General features: G+C 38.9%; 2 protein-coding genes across 2 annotated transcripts in view; both read left to right on the top strand.

Moving 5' to 3' along the window:
• LOC115178195 (zinc finger protein 658B-like) overlaps positions 1 to 20,134 on the top strand; it is a 1,063,446-nt gene that overhangs the window by 47,204 nt on the left and 996,108 nt on the right. The gene's annotated exons all lie outside the window — the stretch shown is intronic.
• LOC115177892 (uncharacterized) overlaps positions 1 to 20,134 on the top strand; it is a 47,341-nt gene that overhangs the window by 11,285 nt on the left and 15,922 nt on the right. The window contains 1 exon segment of the mRNA XM_029738887.1: positions 340 to 990. Coding sequence (XP_029594747.1) covers positions 340 to 990 — 651 coding nt within the window.

Genomic DNA, 20,134 nt, shown 5'->3' with positions numbered 1-20,134 from the left:
AGGAATGCAGAGTGAAATCAAAGACTATGTCAGTAAATGCACAATCTGCAATGAATATGCCATTGAGCAACAGAGAGAGACGATGATGTCCCACGAGCTACCGATGCGCCCCTGGCAGATATTAAGTCTAGATCTCTTCCAGCACAGGGGCAAAGACTTTCTGCTGGTAGTCGATCATTACTCAGACTTCTGGGAGATTGACCTCCTCCCCGAACCTCTTAGCAGAGACAACGATCAAATGCTGCAAGGCTCAGTTTGCCCGCTATGGCCAGCCAGATAGGGTAATTTCAGACAATGGACCCCAATTCTCCGCAGTTGAGATCTGAAAATTTGCTGCAGAATGGGAATTCGAGCACGTCACGTCATCACCACGACACCCAAAAGCTAATGGGAAGGCGGAGTCCGCAGTCAAAATTGCAAAGAACCTCTGCAAAAAAGCTCTGCAAGAGGGCAAAGATGCCTGGAAAGCAATCCTGCATTGGCGCAATAACCCGACAGAAGGCATGGATAGCAGCACGGCCCAGCGCCTCATGGCACAGCGCTTAAAAGCATCTCTGCCAGTAGCCAGCACTCTCCTGGAGCCACGTGTGGTGACAGACGTGCTGGTGAAGCTAAGTCACAGAAGACAGGTCTCCAAGTTCATCTACAACAAATCAGCAGAAGACTTACCTGAGCTCAGGGTGGATGAAACGGTGCGAATGAAGCCACTACCAGGGGACTGGACGGGCCTCTGGAGACTCGAATCTGGTGTACAGAAAGTGGCACCACACTCCTACTTGGTCGAAGTGAATGGATCACTGTACCGTGATAACAGGGTTGACCTTCGGATTGCTGAGCCAGCACCTACTCAGAACCCTGATGGTCAAAGGGGTCGCATGACAAAAGACAGAACCCCAGCAAGTCACATGGGGCCTGAGGCACTGGGTGAAGAGCCAGGGGATCACTGGTCGGCCACTCCCTCGCCCATCAATACTCCCCTTAGACAGTCAGGTGACACGCCTGTGCGGGAACCCGCAGTCCTCGCAGACAAGCCCCCTGTCTTTCCACGCTGCGGGCGTCTGTCCCAGCCACCAAAAATACTTAATCTGTAGGTTTCCCATAAGGGATTGTTGACAGACAGAGATAAAAGTGAAGAGAGTATCAAAATAGCAGGGCGGCAAATTCAGAACAACTAAAATCTCATAATTCAAATTTCTCAAACATAGAACTATTATATCCCATTTTAAAGATACACTTCTCGTTAATCCAACCAGATTGTCCGATTTCAAAACGGCTTTACGGCGAAAGCAAAACATTACATTATGTTAGGATAGCACCAAGACAAAAAAAACACAGCCATTTTCCAAGCAAGGAGAGGCGTCACAAAAAACAGAAATACAGCTAAAATGAATCACTAACCTTTGATGATCTTCATCAGATGGCACTCATAGGACTTCATGTTACACAATACATGTATGTTTTGCTCGATAAAGTTCATATTTATATAAAAAAAAAAACATTTTACATTGGCGTGTAATGTTCAGAAATATTTTGCCTCCAAAAGCTTCCGGTGAATGAGCACATCAATTTACAGAAATACTCATCATGAACGTTGATAAAATAAACAACTGTTATTTAAAGAATTACAGATAAACTTCTCCTTAATGAAACCTCTGTGTAAGATTTCAAAAAAACTTTACAGTGAAAACACACTTTGCAATAATCTGAGTACGGCGCTTAGACACCAAATCAAACCCGCCATTTTGTGGAGTCAACAAATCTCAGAAATAGTATTATAAATATTCACTTGCCTTTGATGATCTTCATCAGAATGCACTCCCAGGAATCCCAGTTCGACAATATATGTTGTTTTGTTCGATAAAGTCCATAATTTATGTCTAAACACCTCCTTTTTGTTCACGCGTTCTGTCCACTACTCCAAATGATGGAAGAGCGCAGAAATCGGCATGACGAAAAGTTTAAAAAAGTTCTATTTAAGTTCGTAGAAACATGTCAAACGATGTATAGCGTCAATCTTTAGGGTGTTTTTAACATAAATCTTACATAATATTCCAACCGGACGAATCCAATGACTTCAAAAAACAAACGGAATACAGCTAACGCTCACGTGAGCGTGCCCCACTGAACTCATGTCTTTTTTTCAGCCATCAACTTCCAGGTGGTCTTATTCTCTCTCTATAAACAGTAGAAGCATGAAACAACGTTCTAAAGACTGTTGACATCTAGTGGAAGCCGTAGGAAGTGCAAGATGAACCCTAAGTCACTGTATGTTAGATAGGGAATCACTTGAAGAAACTACAAGCCTCAGATTTCCCACTTCCTGGATGGATTTTTGCCTGCCATATGAGTTCTGTTATACTCACAGACATCATTCAAACAGTTGTAGAAACTTCAGAGTGTTTTCTATCCAAATCTACTAATAATATGCATATCCTACCTTCTGGGACTGTGTAGCAGGAAGTTTACTCTGGGCACGCTTTTCATCCGGACGTCAAAATACTGCCCCCTAACCCGAAGAGTTTTAAGTTGTTACCTGAATTTTTTTTTTAAATGAACTGTTAATGTTGGAAATTATTACTAGGTTCGTTTTGTTAGTGAATTGACAGCTCCTGTCCTATTTTATAATATCCATCACAACCCGCCCACGGATTGCTGTTTCATCATTGTCTCAATAAAGAGTTCCTCGTTCCACTTTCCTGGGGGCATTTACAAGCCTCCCACTGGTTGAATAAACGTTGTTTCTACGTCAAATTAAAAAACATCTTTAACATTGATGAACCTTCACTATCTTCATCCCTAAACTAGTAACATTTACTATTGTCTATTATTATTCTCAGTAACCTTCCTGGCCTTATGAAATCCTAGCTAAATACAATGTTCCCACCAGTTTTCATGTCTTTGGTTATGCAAACATTTGTTTATTCAATTATATTTCTCATTAAGATGAATGTTCTTTTAATTCTATATGGGTCATGCATTTGGTCATGTGTTCTCTTATGGGTCAATGATTTTAATTAGAATATAGCAATTATGCTCTCTCCTCAATCACTTACAGTTTCTTTGGAAAGTATTCAGACCCCTTGATTTTTTTCACATTTTGATACGTTACAGCCTTATTCTAAAAATTGATTAAATAAAACAATTTCCTCAGCAATCTACACACAATACCACATAATGACAAAGCAGAAGCAAGCTTTTTATAAATTTTTGCAAATGTATTAAACACAACAAAAAATGTTTTGCATAAGTATTCAGACCCTTTGCTATATGAGACTCGAAATTGAGCTCAGATGCATCCTGTTTCCATTGATCATCCTTGAGATGTTTCTACAATTAGATTGGAGTGAATTCAATTGATTGGACATGATTTAGAAAGGCACACACCTGTCAATATAAGGTCCCACAGTTGACAGTGCATGTCAGAGCAAAAACCTAGGCAGCGTAGCCTAGTGGTTAGAGTGTTGGACTAGTAACTGAAAGGTTGCAAGTTGAAATCCCCGAGCTGACAAGGTACGAATTTGTCGTTCTGCCCCTGAACAAGGCAGTTAACCCACTGTTCCTAGGCCGTCATTGAAAAAAAGAATTTGTTCTTAACGGACTTGCCTAGTTAAATAAAGGTAAAATAAAATAAATAAATGAGGTTGAAGGAATTGTCCGTAGAGCTCAGACAGGATTGTGTTGAGGCACAGATCTGGGGAAGGGTAAAACCTTCCTGCAGCATTGAAGGCCCCTGATTTAGCCCCCTGCAGTAAAAGGTTATTCACATGGGGTAAAATGATCTGATTTAGCCCCCTGCAGTAAAAGGTTATTCATGGGGTAAAATGATCTGATTTAGCCCACTGCAGTAAAAGGTTATTCATGGGGTAAAATGATCTGATTTAGCCCCCTGCAGTAAAAGGTTATTCATGGGGTAAAATGATATTTTTAAGTCATTAGTAAAGGACACATTGTTAACAATACAGTTATATTTTATTTAGTTTTGTGGTCTACATCCTCTCAATCATTTATTCCTTCATAAACAGAAAACATATGTTTACCTAAACACAACATGTCTGCAAGGGCCCCTCGAGGTTCACAACCTCTTGACCATTAAACCTGGATAGCTGACAACTATTTTTTAAAGGGTAAAAGTGATCTGTTTAGGTCGTCAGTAAAAGAAGCATAGTTAAAGAGTACAATGAACCTTTCAAAGAGGATGGTGTGAGGCCTCTGGGGCTTTTTGGGGGGGTTGACTGAGACATCCCTCGGACACTCTTTTATGGGGGGTAAAATGTATCTTTTCAGGTCATCAGTAAAGGGGACATCTTAAATATTACAATGACCCTTTCAAAGATTGAGACATCCCCCGGACATCTCCCCTATAACTATTTTTAAAAGGGTAAAAATGATCTGTTTAGGTCGTTAGTAAAACAGATGTTTTCAAAGACACCTGAGGGTCCAGGTTGTTAATTATTTTGTGTACATATAGTTCCCCTGTGTGCAAGGGCCCCCCGAGATTGACAACTTCTTGACCCTTAACATTCCCAGCCAAGGGGAGAGACAGAGGGAGAGAGAGAGGGGGAGAAAGAGAGAAAGAGAAAGATTTAATTCATTGAAAGTAAATTATATTTTCTTTCAAACCTTTTATTTTATTCAAAAACTTTAGTACAGACATTTAAATATACATATTACAATTATTAAAGTTTACTATGTAATATTAAATACTAAATTATTTCACTAATGTTTTATTACTAAAGAACTTTATATAAATCATACATGTTATTATTACATGTGGCAACACAACATGACAACATGGTAGTAACACCACATAACAACAACATGGTAGCAACACAACATGACAACAATATGGCAGCAACAAAACATGGCAGCAACACAACATGGCTGCAACACCACATGACCACAACATGGTAGCAGCACCACATGGTAGCAGCACCACATGACAACATCATGGTAGCAACACCACATGACAACAACATGGTAGCAACACAACATGGTAGAAACACAACATGGCAGAAACACAACATGGTAGTAGCACAACATGGTAGCAGAAAAACATGGTACAAACATTATTGGGCACAGGCAAGAGCACAAAGGCAAGAAGGTAGAGACAACAATACATCACGCGATGCAGCCACAACTGTCAGTAAGAGCGTCCATGATTGAGTCCTTGAATGAAGAGATGGAGATAACTGTCCAGTTTGAGTGTGTTTTTGCAGCTTGTTCCCGTTGCAAGCTGCAGTGAACTGAAAAGAGGAGTGACCCAGGGATGTGTGCTTTGGGGACCTTTAACAGAATGTGACTGGCAGAATGGGTATTGTATGTGGAGGATGAGGGCTGCAGGAGATATCTTATATAGGGGGAGTGAGGCCTTAGAGGGTTTTATAAATAAGCATTAAATCAGTGGGTCTTGCGACGGGTTTACAGAGGAGTGTAGAGTGCAGTGAGGTGTCCAATAAGGAGCATTGGTGGCAAATCTGATGGCCGAATGGTAAAGAACATCTAGCCGCTCAATGCATCCTACCATGACTGTATCCAACCCACTTTTGTGTTTCCACTATCATGTATCCTACCATGGCTGTATCCAACCCACTTTTGTGTTTCCACTAACACATATCCTACCATGACTGTATCCAACCCACTTTTGTGTTTCCACTATCATGTATCCTACCATGACTATATCCAACCCAACTCCATGTGTTTCCACTATCATGTATCCTACCATGACTATATCCAACCCAACTCCATGTGTTACCACTATCATGTATCCTACCACGACTATATCCAACCCTACTCCATTTGTTTCCACTATCATGTATCCTCCATGGCTGAAGCTTTGATCCAGTGGAAGAAGTATTGAGGAGCAGGGAGGTTAAAGGTCACTTCAGGATACAGCTGTTACTCTACACCATCCCTAGATAATCCAGTAATGAGAGAAAATGTATAGAATATGTAAAGACCTGCTAAATCAGTCAAAAAAAATACCTAATTCCGTTTTAGTTTTTTTCTCAAATTTCGTTTTCTCCGTTTAGTTTTTCAAGGTTTCTGATGTCCCTGTTTTTCTGTTTTTCTCTCTCAGATTCACACTGTTAATTAATAGAATAACAACAACATTGGATGTTCTAAACCTCATCAAGAGATCACTTTTGAAGTCTGAGAAAAATCTAAGAGCCTTGCTTGGTTAGTGGTGTCTCTGTAGCACACATGTGATTGCAGAGTTTGCTGAACAAATCACAACTGGATTGATGCAAATAATCATGATATTCTTCCAGGTAGGCATAGACTACTTTGAAGTTAACATTTAATTGACAAGGTTTTTGGGAAAGCTTTTCCATCAACCAGAAGATGGTTGTCATTAGCATCATCGCTAACAGCTAAACATAGTGGTAGACAAATGCACTCAGACAGGGGCATTTCTGGGCTGTTTCCTCTTCAGAAACTTTAAGGAAAATACAAATCACTTAGGCGAATTTAACGATGACTTACAGGTAGTGGGTTCAGAATAACTATGACAACAAATGAATACATATTATACCACCACCCAAAAGGCCACTTTAGAGACTGGAGGGGCACAAGGGAATGTGTTCTACACAGGTAGAGCCCTATCTGTCCATGAAGCCTTTTGCAAAGTGGGCACTGCTTCATGTGGCAACAGCAACACTCATCTAAATAGCCCATATGCCACTGGGTGAGAGAAGTTTTCATTGTTTTGGGGCAGCATTAGCAGGTGTTATTATGTGTTGTTAGCGATGAGCCTTGGTCAATTTATCTCTGAATATGCCACCCTCTTTAATCTGTCACCTAATCCTGCCCAATGGGCAGGCAGCCCTGGAGGAAAGTATTGGCTGTAAGAAGTTTTAAAATAACTTATCCAGATTAACCTCTTGAGGACTCCTTCGAGATAAAATCACATTAACGGGATTGGTTGGACAACAACCAGTGAGATAGTACGGTGCGAAATTAAAAAAAAAAAATCTCAAAATTAAAATTCAAGTACGGCATTTTAAAGATACTCTACTCGTTAATCCAACCACATTGTCCGATTTCAAAAAGGCTTTACGGTGAAAGCAAAACATTAGATTATTTTAGGATAGCACCTTAGCAAAAAAAAAACAGCCATTTTCCAAGCACGGATAGCCGTCACAAAACCAGATATACAGCTAAAATTAAGCACTAACCTTTGACAATCTTCATCAGATGACACTCCTAGGACATCATGTTAGAAAATACATGCATTTTTTGTTCGATCAAGTTCATATTTATATCCAAAAAACCCATTTTACATTGGCGCGTGACGTTCAGAAAATGTTTTCTCCCCATAACACCCGGTGAATGGGCACATCAATTTACAGAAGTACTCATCATAACGGTAGCGTCCCACCTCAACAACAGCCAGTGAAAGTGCAGGGCGTCAAATAAAAAAAAATGGAGATCCCATAATTAACATTCCTCAAACATACAAGTATTATACACCATTTTAAAGATAAACTTCTTGTAAATCCAACCACAGTGTCCAATTTCAAAAAGGCTTTACTGCGAAAGCACACCATGCGATTATGTTAGGTCACAGGAAACCATACAGCCATTTTCCAGCCAACTAGAGGGCTCACAAAAGTCAGAAATAGCGATTAAATGTTCAGAAATGCATTGTCTCAAACAAACATCCGGTGAAAGTGCAGAGAGCCACATAAAAATTACAGAAATACTCATCATAAACATTGATCTAAGATACAAGTGTTTAACATACATTTAAAGATAAACTTCTCCTTAATGCAACCTCTGTGTCAGATTTCAAAAAGGCTTTACGGCGAAAGCACACTTTGCGATTATGTTAGGTCTGCGCCTAGCCACAGAAAAACATGAGAGAATACATTCTGGAGAAAAGCTGTACCACTGTTGCCAGTGTGGAAAGTTTTTCCCACTTATGTAAACTGAAAACACTTGAGCGAATACACACAGGGGAGTTGCCTTACCACTGCTCCCAGTGTGCGAAGCCTTTTACCCATTTAGGAATCCTGAAAGAACGCATGAGACTGCACACGGGAGAAGCTTTACCACTGCTCCTGGTGTTCAAAGCGTTTTAAGCATTTAGGAAACATGAAAGCTCATGAGCGAATACACACGGGAGAAGCTTTACCACTGCTCAGACTGTAGGAAGACATTACTCATCAGTCACTTAAACATCATGTGCGAATCCACACAGGAGAGAATAATTACTTCTAGTGTGTATATTGATATTTCACATCACGTTGACTCACAATTAGTCATGGTCTTATAATGTTGACTGAGAATGTCTTGTTTATGCCATATGAAATTGAATTGTACACAGTATACTCAAACATTTGTTTTTATTAGGAAACATTAATTGATTATTGAGTATGTTAGTTTGAATATAGATTAAATCAGATTCCATGTGTTTAAATGGTCCTTTTTTAAACTCTGACTGTGTGTGTGTTTATCTGGGTGTCATTCCTCCAGCACTACAAATAATCTAGTGATATTTGGATGTGATGCATTTGCTCCATTGTTTACATTTGCATTGTTGGCCCACTGATGATTTACTGAAATGAAAATGTTCAGACTCTAATGGAAAATGTTAATTGTATGTGTCCACATAACTGAGTATTAAAATGTCCTATTAAAATAAAATATCCTGTTCTTGGGAGTATCATCGTGTGTTGCAAACCAGCTGCACCTGTGTATGAATAAAGTCCCTCCCAGGAACAGGAAACTATAAAGATATGTGCTCATCACCCAATGCTTCAGGAATTCAGACTGTCTACACTGCGCTGTGTAACTCTGTTATTCTCTGAGCTCAGAAATAAAAAATCTTGGTTTTACTTGGACTCCAGCAGATCCTTATTTTATAATATCCACCACAACTCACCCACAGATTGCTGTTTATCATTGTCTCAATGAAGAGTTCCTTGTTCCACTTTCCTGGAGGCATTTACAAGCCTCCCACTGGTTGAATAATATCGTTGTCTCCACGTCATTTCAACAAAACAAATCCATGTGATGATGTTAGATCAATGTGAAAAATGGATTTGATTTGTAAAAATCCATCAAGATCATGGATTTTCATGTTGAATTCACTTTAGTTGACGACTGAAAGAAATGTTAATAGAATCTAGATGTTGAACTGACCTCTGTGCCCAGTGGGCTGGTTTGAATAAATGGCTTCCGGGCATTGTGTGAAGAGGCAGTGTAGCTTGGCTGGGTCGTGTTTTGGCTCTGGACTTTCGCCTTTCCCGAGTCCGTACGTGAGATGCAGCGATGGGACAAGACTGTAACTACCAAAATAAACTTTTGCTGTTAGATTCCCATGTACCGAATAAAAAATAGAAGTTAAATGGATTTCCATCACATGTTCAACTCTACTGATGGTTTTAAAAACTGTTGCGTGAAATAGCAAACGTCCTCTTGTCCTGTGCACTGTAGCCAACAGCTCACAGATACAGTGCTGGTAGGCTACCTACATGATGAGATTATTATGGATAAGAGCGATATTATTTTATTTGTCAAATGGCAACCAAGCATCAATCATCATGTCACCAGAATAAGACCATCACTATGTATTGGAAAGGAGCATCAAGCTCATCACGTGTAGTTTCACCACCCTGTGAAGTTCATAATTTATTTCATCTGTAGCCTAATAAACTACATGGGTTCCCAAGTTGTAGTGGGAGGACCACACAACATATCATCATGTGACTCCAAGTTAACTTCAATATGATGGTTATTATATAAATATTTGTGCATTAAGGTGTTTGCACCGCCATTTCTCACATGATACATTTTTACTGACACAAAACAATCCCACCATGTACAACGAATGAACAAATCATCTGTCCACATTTATGAAAGTGTACAGTCGTGGCCAAAAGTTTTGAGAATGACACAAATATACATTTTCACAAAGTCTGCTGCCTCAGTTTGTATGATGGCTATTTGCATATACTCCAGAATGTTATGAAGAGTGATCAGATGAATTGCAATTAATTGCAACGTCCCTCTTTGCCATGCAAATGAACTGTATCCCAAAAAAAACACAGTATTTCAGCCCTGCCACAAAAGGACCAGCTGACATCATGTTCTCTCGTTAACACAGGTGTGAATGTTGATGAGGAAAAGGCTGGAGATCACACTGTCATGCTGATTGAGTTCGAATAACAGACTGGAAGCTTCAAAAGGAGGGTGGTGCTTGGAATCGTTGTTCTTCCTCTGTCAACCATGGTTACCTGCAAGGAAACACGTGCCGTCATCATTGTTTTGAACAAAAAGGGCTTCACAGGCAAGGATATTGCTGCCAGTAAGATTGCACCTAAATCAACCATTTATCGGATCATCAAGAACCTCAAGGCGAGCAGTTCAATTGTTGTGAAGAAGGCTTCAGGGCGCCCAAGAAAGTCCAGCAAGCGCCAGGACCATCTCCTAAAGTTGATTCAGCGGGATCGGAGCACCATCAGTACAGAGCTTGCTCAGAAATGGCAGCAGGCAGGTGTGAGTGCATCTGCACGCACAGTGAGGCGAAAACTTTTGAAGGATGGCCTGGTGTCAAGAAGGGCAGCAAAGAAGCCACTTCTCTCCAGGAAAAACATCAGACAGACTGATATTCTGCAAAAGGTACAGGGATTGGACTGCTGAGAACTGGGGTAAAGTCATTTTCTCTTATGAATAACACATCCTCCCAGAGCAACTTCTCCCAACCATCCAGGAACAGTTTGGTGATGAACAATGCCTTTTCCAGCATGATGGAGCACATTGATATTTTGGGTCCATGGCCAGGAAACTCCCCAGACCTTAATCCCATTGAGAACTTGTGGTCAATCCTCAAGCGGCGGGTGGACAAACAAAAACCCACAAATTCAGACAAACTCCAAGCATTGATTATGAAAGAATGGGCTGCCATCAGACAGAATGTGGCTCAGAAGTTAATTGACAGCATGCCAGGGCGGATTGCAGAGGTCTTGAAAAAGAAGGGTCAACACTGCAAATATTGACTCTTTGCATCAACTTCATGTAATTGTCAATAAAAGCCTTTGACACTTATGAAATGCTTGTAATAATACTTCAGTATTCCATAGTAACATCTGACAGAATTATCTAAAGACACTGAAGCAGCAAACTTTGTGAAAATGAATATTTGTGTCATTCTCAAAACTCTTGGCCATGAGTGTACAGGCATATCCTGTTTCCATCAGCCCGGTCATTACTTTTGAAATGGTTGGATCAATATCCACCTTCATGATATGGATGAAGCCTGATTTGGAATGTCTGAGTAGTTCTATCTGATGTCATAATACACCCCTCTGATAATCAAGTGATATTTGGAATGTCTGAGTAGTTCTATCTGATGCCATAATACACACCTCTGATAATCAAGTGATATTTGGAATGTCTGAGAAGTTCTATCTGATGTCATAATACACCCCTCTGATAATCAAGTGATATTTGGAATGTCTGAGTAGTTCTATCTGATGTCATAATACACACTCTGATAGTGATCCATTTGCTCCATTGTTTCCATTTCAGTTGGTTTCCCACTCTGATGATTTATATCTGACAGAGGGGCTTTAAAGGAATAGTATGGTGACATCTTAGTGTTGCTTGAAGTATATAGGAGTATTAATCATAAACTCCTATACCAACAATACACTGCAGCTTTGATGTCAAGAAGAGAATGGGCTGATGGGTGGTGGTGCTACTCTATAGGTAAGGCTGTCCAACACACAGTAGGTTGGTCAGTAGCCAGCTAGCTAGCTGCTACAGTCCAATATGAATGTTCAATACACACAGTAGGTTGATCAGTAGCCAGTTAGCTAGCTGCTACAGTCCAATATGAATGTTCAATACACACAATAGGTTGATCAGTAGCCAGTTAGCTAGCTGCTACAGTTCAATATGAATGTTCAATACACACAATAGGTTAATCAGTAGCCAGTTAGCTAGCTGCCAAGTGTTAACACAGCTAGCTAACAACAAAGTCAAAATGTCCTCCAGGCCTGGTGGTGGTAGCAGTACACTACAACCATTGTTTACCGGAGGGTCCTGAGGGGAAAATAATTAGACTGTATATAGGGAAAATAATTTGGCTGTATAAAGCTTGATTAAACACGTTTGCTTCCAAAGTTTTTATGTGAATCAAGTCATATACAAAAATCACGACAAATGTGATGGAAACAGGTTTTCAGAAGACAGGTGGGTTTTAACTTTTTACCTGGTCTTTGCTCCTTTCATATTTCTTTTGATCCTGACAAACTCCCCAGTCCCTGCCGGTGACAAGCATACCCATAACATGATGCTGCCACCACAATACTTATCTCCAGGTCATCAGACTGTTAAATAGTCACCTCTAGCCAGCCTCCGCCCAGTACCCTGCCCTGAACTTTAGACACTGTTATAAGCCGTCTACCACCCAGAACACCCTGTGTTCTAGTCAAGGCTCATCCTATATAACTACTGCTGTACACACCTTTTGTATTCGTTTCCGGTCTATAATGTCTATACGCACCATCATATACATTGTAAATAAACTGTATATAATTATATTCCGGACTCTGTCATTGCTCGGTCTACTATTTCTCAATATTTCTTCATCCTTAAAATAAATTGTGGGGATTTGCATGTATTGTTTTGTATTGTTAGATATTACAGCACTGTTTCACTACACCTACGATAACATATGAGAAATATGTGTATGAGACCAATAACATTTGATTTGATCTGTGGTCAGAGGTGTGCAGACAACAACTGGTGTTTGTGGTGGAGAAGACTGTTGACTCAGTGGAGGACATCCCAGCCACTTGGCAGTGTTGACACTGCTACTTCCTATCTGACTGGTAATAGGACTTCACTGCTACTTCCTACCTGACTGGTAATAGGACTTCACTGCTACTTCCTATCTGACTGGTAATAGGACTTCTATTTATACAATCAATCAAGCAATTTGTATGGCCTTTTTATTTACCTCAGCAGTGGTCACAAAGTACTTTTGCAGTAATCTGGCCCAGAGAAACCTTGGACATACAGGGCACCACTGCTCCTGCCATCTCTTTCTCCCTATGTGGTGTCATATCCTTTTCCTGTTAAGGCACCTGACCAGCTGAGTGCAGGTGGGCTCTCCTGTGAACATGGGGCTGAAGATCAGACAGTGAAGAGACTCCGGGGGCAGGGATGAAGGCTGTAGGAATGAAGATATAAGATAGCATAACGTCCTGTAGGCAGTATAGCATAACTTCCTGTAGGCAGTATAGCATAACTTCCTGTAGGCAATATAGCATGACTTCCTGTAGGCAGTGTAGCATAACTTCCTGTAGGCAGTATAGCCTAACTTCCTGTAGGCAGTATAGCATAACTTCCTGTAGGCAGTGTAGCAGAACTTCCTGTGAAAGTAGTGAAATAAATTACATGGAATGAAGTGGTGTTTACTAATGAATATGTCCAATGTATATTGTGTGATCAATATTTACTATAAAAATTATAGTTTTCTCAGTTTACCATACTTAATTACCAATCAACAATCCCAGCATGAACAGCAGCCTCGGGAAGAAATTCTTATTTACAATTACAGCATGGCAAAATGCCTCCTGTGGGGCAGTATACACAAATCTGGTTATTTTGAAAATACTTTTTATTAAGTTGTTAGCAAGAATAAACAATGTAATTAACATTTTCCCAAACTAGTCATCAGATGATCCTTTTTTTTCATTGTTTTTTTATTTTATCTGTTTTATTAACAAATATCAACAAACAAAGAGGAATAGTCACATGCAAACAAGCATACATACAAACTATTTACATTCCCAGGAATCCTAAACAAACAAATCAAATTCATTAATAATACAACAACTTTTAATTGCCTTTTTGTTTTTCATTTTAGTTAAAGTAGTGCCATATTGTTTAAATTCATTTATAAAGTGAAAAAAGTGAGGTTTTGAATTAGACCATTAGCGAATATGAAATGTACCTAATATTATTAGCAGTTGAATTAAATATACTACATCTTTATCAATGTCAGAATTTCTGAAATAAATCATTACATAATACAACCGGTACTATTTTTTTGTAGCAAAATTCTGTATGTCAATCCAAAAATGTCTACTATAAATGCAGGCAAAAAACAAATGCTAAATGGTCTCCTTCTCCATTCCACAGAAATCACGTTTAAAGTCACTATTCAGCTTGAATTCCAAATACTGTTCTGGTTCTTAACATACTTCAGAATCCAATTTATTTTTAAATTATTATTTAGAGTATTGAAATCTAAAACATCAAGACCTCCTTATTCTTGGGTATTAGTGAAAATATCTTTCCGTAGATAGTGAGGCTTGTTCCTCCAAATAAAATGATAAAGAATCTTATCTAAGTCCTTTACAGTTTTAGGGGATATTTCAAGTGATAACGAGACAAACCGATCTGGATAACCCTTCAGCTTTGGCCAATAAAACCCGACCATATAAGGAAATATCTCTTATCAACCAGAGGTTCAATATCTTCTTTGTTTTCTCAATAATGGGGTTAAAGTTTAAATCACTCCTTTGTTTTTCATCCTTGCATATAACAATTCCAAGATAAATAACCTTATCTTGGAATTGGGATACCATATACCTCCTGTAAAACATAATCCTTGAGTGGAAATAAGACTCATATTGATATTAATTTTCAAACCCGAAACTTAGGAAAAGTCTTCAATACAGGAAACTGCTTTAGAAACCTTATTCCTGTCTCTCAAAAATATGCTGGTATCATCGGCCAGTTGAAAGTTTACATTCATTGCCAAGTGCTGAAACAACTTCAAAATTCCCTTTCTTGATATGAAGAGCCATAAGTAACCAATACAAATTAAAATTGAATAATTGGGCAGCCCTGCCTAATGCCACGGCCAATATCAAATCTTTGGGATGTCCCGTGAGCTAATTTCAGAGCTAGTACAACCACTATATAAAGTTTGGACTGCTTTAAAAAAAACACCAAACCAAACCCCCAAAAACATATTGCTTTGAACATAAACTCATGTTCTACAGTGTCAAAAGCTTTATAAAAATCAACAAACATAAGAAAGCTATCATCAAGGATGAGGTCATTATAGTCAATCATATCTAAGATCAACCTGATGTTATTACTAATGTGTCGACCATGCATGAAACCAGATTGTTCTTCATCAATTATATGATGCAAGCCTTGTTTCAACCTCTTAGCTAATACGAGGGAAAATCATTTCCCATCATTATTCAACAGGCTAATGGGTCTCCAGTTGTCTATATAAAGAGGATCCTTATTAGGTTTGGGAATCAAAGTAATTACACCTTGCTTTAAGGAAGCCGGTAACTCCCCTTTTTCTATTGATTCTTAGAACATAACAAAAATGAAAGGGATCAATTTATCATTGAATGCTTTACAAAACTCGCTTATTAAACCATTATTTCCAGGGGACCTATTGTCCTTAAGGCTTTTAATAGCATTTTCCTCGTAGATACAGTCTAACTGCATTTGCAATGATGATGATAGCTCCAGTAATTCCTGATTAGTTAGTTCAGTTTTTTTTGTATAATCCATTATTCCCTTTATGATGTCATATTCTTTCTCTCTCTTCGCATGAGCAATTTCTTTCCCCATTGAAATAGCCAAAAGCCTTATATCAAATTTCATTAGCTCCCAGTAACTTCCTAATGTATTCATAACACAGGCACAATTCCAGTATTTATCAATAATTGCTGCTACTTCGTTCTTAAATACTTAATTCTCCAGTAAAGTCATTCATTTTCCAGTAACCTTAACTAACTTTTTGTTGTTGTTGACAAACCATGCATATTTCTCTTTATTGAGATCCCTTTGTGGTCTGTTAAAATTGATGGTTCAATCAAGACTGTATCAACCTTGTCAGCCATATCTTCAGATATCAGCCAGAAATCAATATGGGATTGTATAGATACATTTTTGGTACTCCATGTAAACATAATCTTATCTGGGTTCTTATGTCTCCAAATATCTAGAACACCTAACCTTAGACATATATTCCTTATCTCACAAACATAATTGCTATCCGTAGGAGGCCATCTATCCGGAGTATCATGTAATACTGTGTTAACATCTCCACCCCATAATACTTTTACCAATGGAAATGTAGATATCATTTTACTTATGTTCCTCTCAATGTCTCGAAATAAAATACAGTGACTTGACTTGTTATTGGAAGCATAAGTATTTACAACAATGAATTGAATGTGGTTGACATCTACCAATAGTATAATCCATCTCCCTGTATTATCTGCTTCATGACTCAATATATGACCCTTAGAGTTGCCTTTTAAAATAGTGACACCTGCTGAGCGATTAGTACCAAATGAAAACCAAATATCATTCCCCCATTGACACTTCAAAACGCAGTATCTGTGGAACAGGCATGAGTTTCTTGAATTAAATCAAAGTCAGCACTCTTACCATTACAATACAAAAATAAAGATTTCCTTTTCAAAATATTACGGATTCCCCTGGCATTAATAGAAAAAACAGAAATGGACATTTACTATCACAGTGACTATATGAATAATAGTAAACTTGTATATGTTCACATGAAGCGGGTTCTCACAAAAAGAACAGTTTTTACTAGTTGCAAATAAAAACAGTCCTTTGCAAGTGGTTGACCTAAATTATATATATAATTAGTTTTATACAAATAACATAGATTGGTAAAACGAATAGCCATCAAGCTAACATTAAGTGTCAGTGTGAATTTCTCTGCCATAAATAAAATATATCTAAAAGAAAGCTTGGCTCACACAAACAAGGCTCTTTCCTCAAGAAATATAAGTTTTATCAGATGCAAATAAAACTCAGTCCTGCACAACTCACTTGATAAATCCAGCAGTCAACAAGCTAGGCGTCAGCGTGAATTTCCCTTCCATTAACAAAAGCCTTGGCTCCCGCAAAGTATGCACTTTTCCCGTCCTTCCTTGCTCTCTCAATCATCGACCACAGACGATTCCGAGCTTATTTGTCAAATGCTGTTAGATCCTCCTTGAACCTCAGGTTGTTGTTTTTTAAATAGTCATGTCATATCCCTCGCTGTCCTGGAGATGAATCTCATGATCACTGGTCGTGGTGGCTGGTTGTTTTCCCCATCTCTCAGCCTACCCAGGCAGTGCACTACATCCAGAGAACCTGCAACAACATTTCCCTCCTCTTCCGGGACTATTGCCCTGCAAATGTCCTTCATTCGAAGATTCCATCTCTGACCATACCGGTCATTCTCGCTTACCTTTGACTCCATTTCAGGGAGTTTCCTCTCCTGCTTTGCGACCTGAATTGTGAATGTTGCGTTCTGCTGCTTCAGAGGTTATACTTCCTCAGCATTGAAATCAATCTCTTTCTTCAGGTTAGCGAAGCTGATAGTGTTCTTTTTCACCAAATCCATGATGTTATCTGAGATCTCTTTGATTTTAGCTGTGAGGATGGGGACGCTGTTGTCCTGTAACTGGCTCAGTGATGGTTCACTTCTCAGCTGCTTTGGAAGTTGCTCCATGGTTGGGGTATTCGGGTATGAATACATTCACCCCACTTTTTTTTACACTGCAAGCATATGAGTGAGTTTCAGCAATGCCTATTTTCTCCTTGGAAGTTTAAACATCCATTATCTCAGCAACAGTTTGGTTATGTCCTGATTCCATGCTACTAGCTATGAACACATTAGCTAGCTAACATAACTAAACACGCTGTGTTGTATGGTTAGATATAATTTTTATGTGAGAAAACTAACTGCAACTGCAGCCTAAAACAATAAACTTTGTGAGAAAACTCTAAAATTGCTCCTCAACTCCTCAAGCAGATTATTCTTTTGTTTACCTTAAAAATGTTGAAATCTTTTTTTTTATTAACAAATCAATACAGGAAGTACATGTGGGAACACAAGTATCTATAAATAATATACAAAGGACAATTGGGCTAGGGGAGGGGCTGGGGGCGTGCCTAAGGGGTACAATATCACATTACACAAGGACCTTAATGGACATACATACACTTATTTTTGTAACAGATTTGTTAGTAGAATATTTAATTGTCTTAAAATACGGTTCAATTTATTTTTGTAAGGTAAGAAAATGTGGTGTTTTAGGAAAACTGTTGTAATGAACACATGAGTATGGTGGGCTGAATTTTCTGGACTTTACTACCTTAAATAATACTTTTAAGATCAATTGGATAAAACAATTCCTAAGACCCACTTCTATGTGGAATTCTGTTCCTCATCATGTCTTCTCTACTTTTGCTGGCCTTAACTTCATGTTGGTTTGCAATTATAATATTGACAAAGTTCCAGTGAAACTTTCTGCTTTTAATCGGCAGGTTTTCTTGTCATGGTCCTTCATTTATAAGCATAATTTTTCTCCACACATATATTATATATGGAATAATAACACTACCAAGCAATGCAAGTAGATATTTGGAATTAACCCCAAATAAGTTTTTGATCAAGAATTTATTAAGAAAACCAGTAGTCATGATTAGACTATGCTTCCTATTCAGGCATCATATAATGCACAGCCACATGCAAATACATCAACTCCACCAAAAAATCGTTTAAAACTTTAACATGACTACTGGTGATGTCATTATTTTCGTCACCATCCATCAATGGTTAAATAGCATTATTTTTCTTTGTACATGGTGTGCCCGCCTCCTGAGTCTGACTAGATGTCCACTCGGAATATCTCTTCTCTACCGTCGGCGACGAGCCCTGGGGGTACGAACAAAGGATCCAATTCTGGAAAGTCGTATTCTTGGTCGTAATGCTGGTGAGTTACCGCCGCTCTGATATCCAAATGTTATTTCCGGCTGTATGTAATAACACAACAAACGTTCTGGGCTAATAATGTAAGAAATAAGACAAAAACAAAACACTGCAAAGTTGCTTAGGAGCTAGAAGCAGAGTTTAGAATATGTCTCTTGGGATATTTTAACTTGGCACATACAGTGCATTGGGAAAGTATTCAGACCCTTGACCTTTTACCTTACAGCCTTCTTCTAAAATGGATTCAATCGTTTTTTCCCCCTCAATCTACACACAATCCCCCGTAATGACAAAGCGAAAACAGGTTTGTAGAATTGTTTTGCAATTTTTGTGGTGTTGTGAACAATTATAAATGTACACTGACACGTCGCGAACCACCATTAACAGGGTCACGACCCACTATTAACAGGGTCGCGATCTACCATTAACAGGGTCATGACGCATACTTTAAGGAAGGCGGTTGTAGGGTCATACCCAAAACTCGATGCTGTAATCGCTGCCAAAGGTGCTTCAACAAAGTACTGAGTAAAGGGTCTGAATACTTATGTAAATGTGATATTTCCGGGTTTTTTACGTTTTTTTTTTAAGTTAACCTGTTTTTGCTTCGTCATCATTGGGTATTGTGTAGATTGACGATTAAAAAACGGGTTGAATCAATTTTAGAATAAAATTCACATAACAAAATGTGGAAAAAGTCAAGGGGCCTGAATACTTTCCGAAGGCACTGTATTTGCACCCTCTCCGTGAACTAATCCATGGCAGAGGCCTAAACTAAAATCCAATTCATCATTTTTCCTCAAATTTGTTCGCAGGCTCCATATGGAGGGTGTGACGAAATTACAGAGCCTCCAGAGGCCAAATCGAGCTCCGTACTGCACCGCTACGCGCCTCCCAAATGTTGTAACAATGCGGACAGCTCTGTATAGCTTCGCATTGACATGATTGGTCAATGCGGCAACTTCAGGAGAGTAATGGCACAAATACCTATATAGAACATACAAAAATGCTATGCTAATAAAAAGTACAAGTTCACACACTCCCAGGAATGTAATTAATGATGGATCATTAGCATCCCTACATAAATATCAACAAACACAGAAGTGAAATATTTAAGGGCCAAGTTAGCAGCCCACAGTGATCTGACGTCAGTGTTGTGAACAACACCACAAACCACAAAGTTAAAAAACAACACTATTTCCACACTTTAGAATAACAGTATTTGGAAGACCCTCAGTCCTCTACACAATATTCTGCTGCTGATGCCAAGTTCCATTGCAGTCTCTTTCTGCTGTGAAGCAGAGGGTAACAGAACAAGTAGTGCAGGTGACGGGGGATTTCTGGTGACACAGA

Source organism: Salmo trutta, chromosome 38, assembly GCF_901001165.1.
Source record: "Salmo trutta chromosome 38, fSalTru1.1, whole genome shotgun sequence".
Lineage (NCBI taxonomy): Eukaryota > Metazoa > Chordata > Actinopteri > Salmoniformes > Salmonidae > Salmo > Salmo trutta.
Note: the sequence above shows the minus strand (reverse complement) of the source record. Positions and strands in the feature narration are given on the sequence as shown.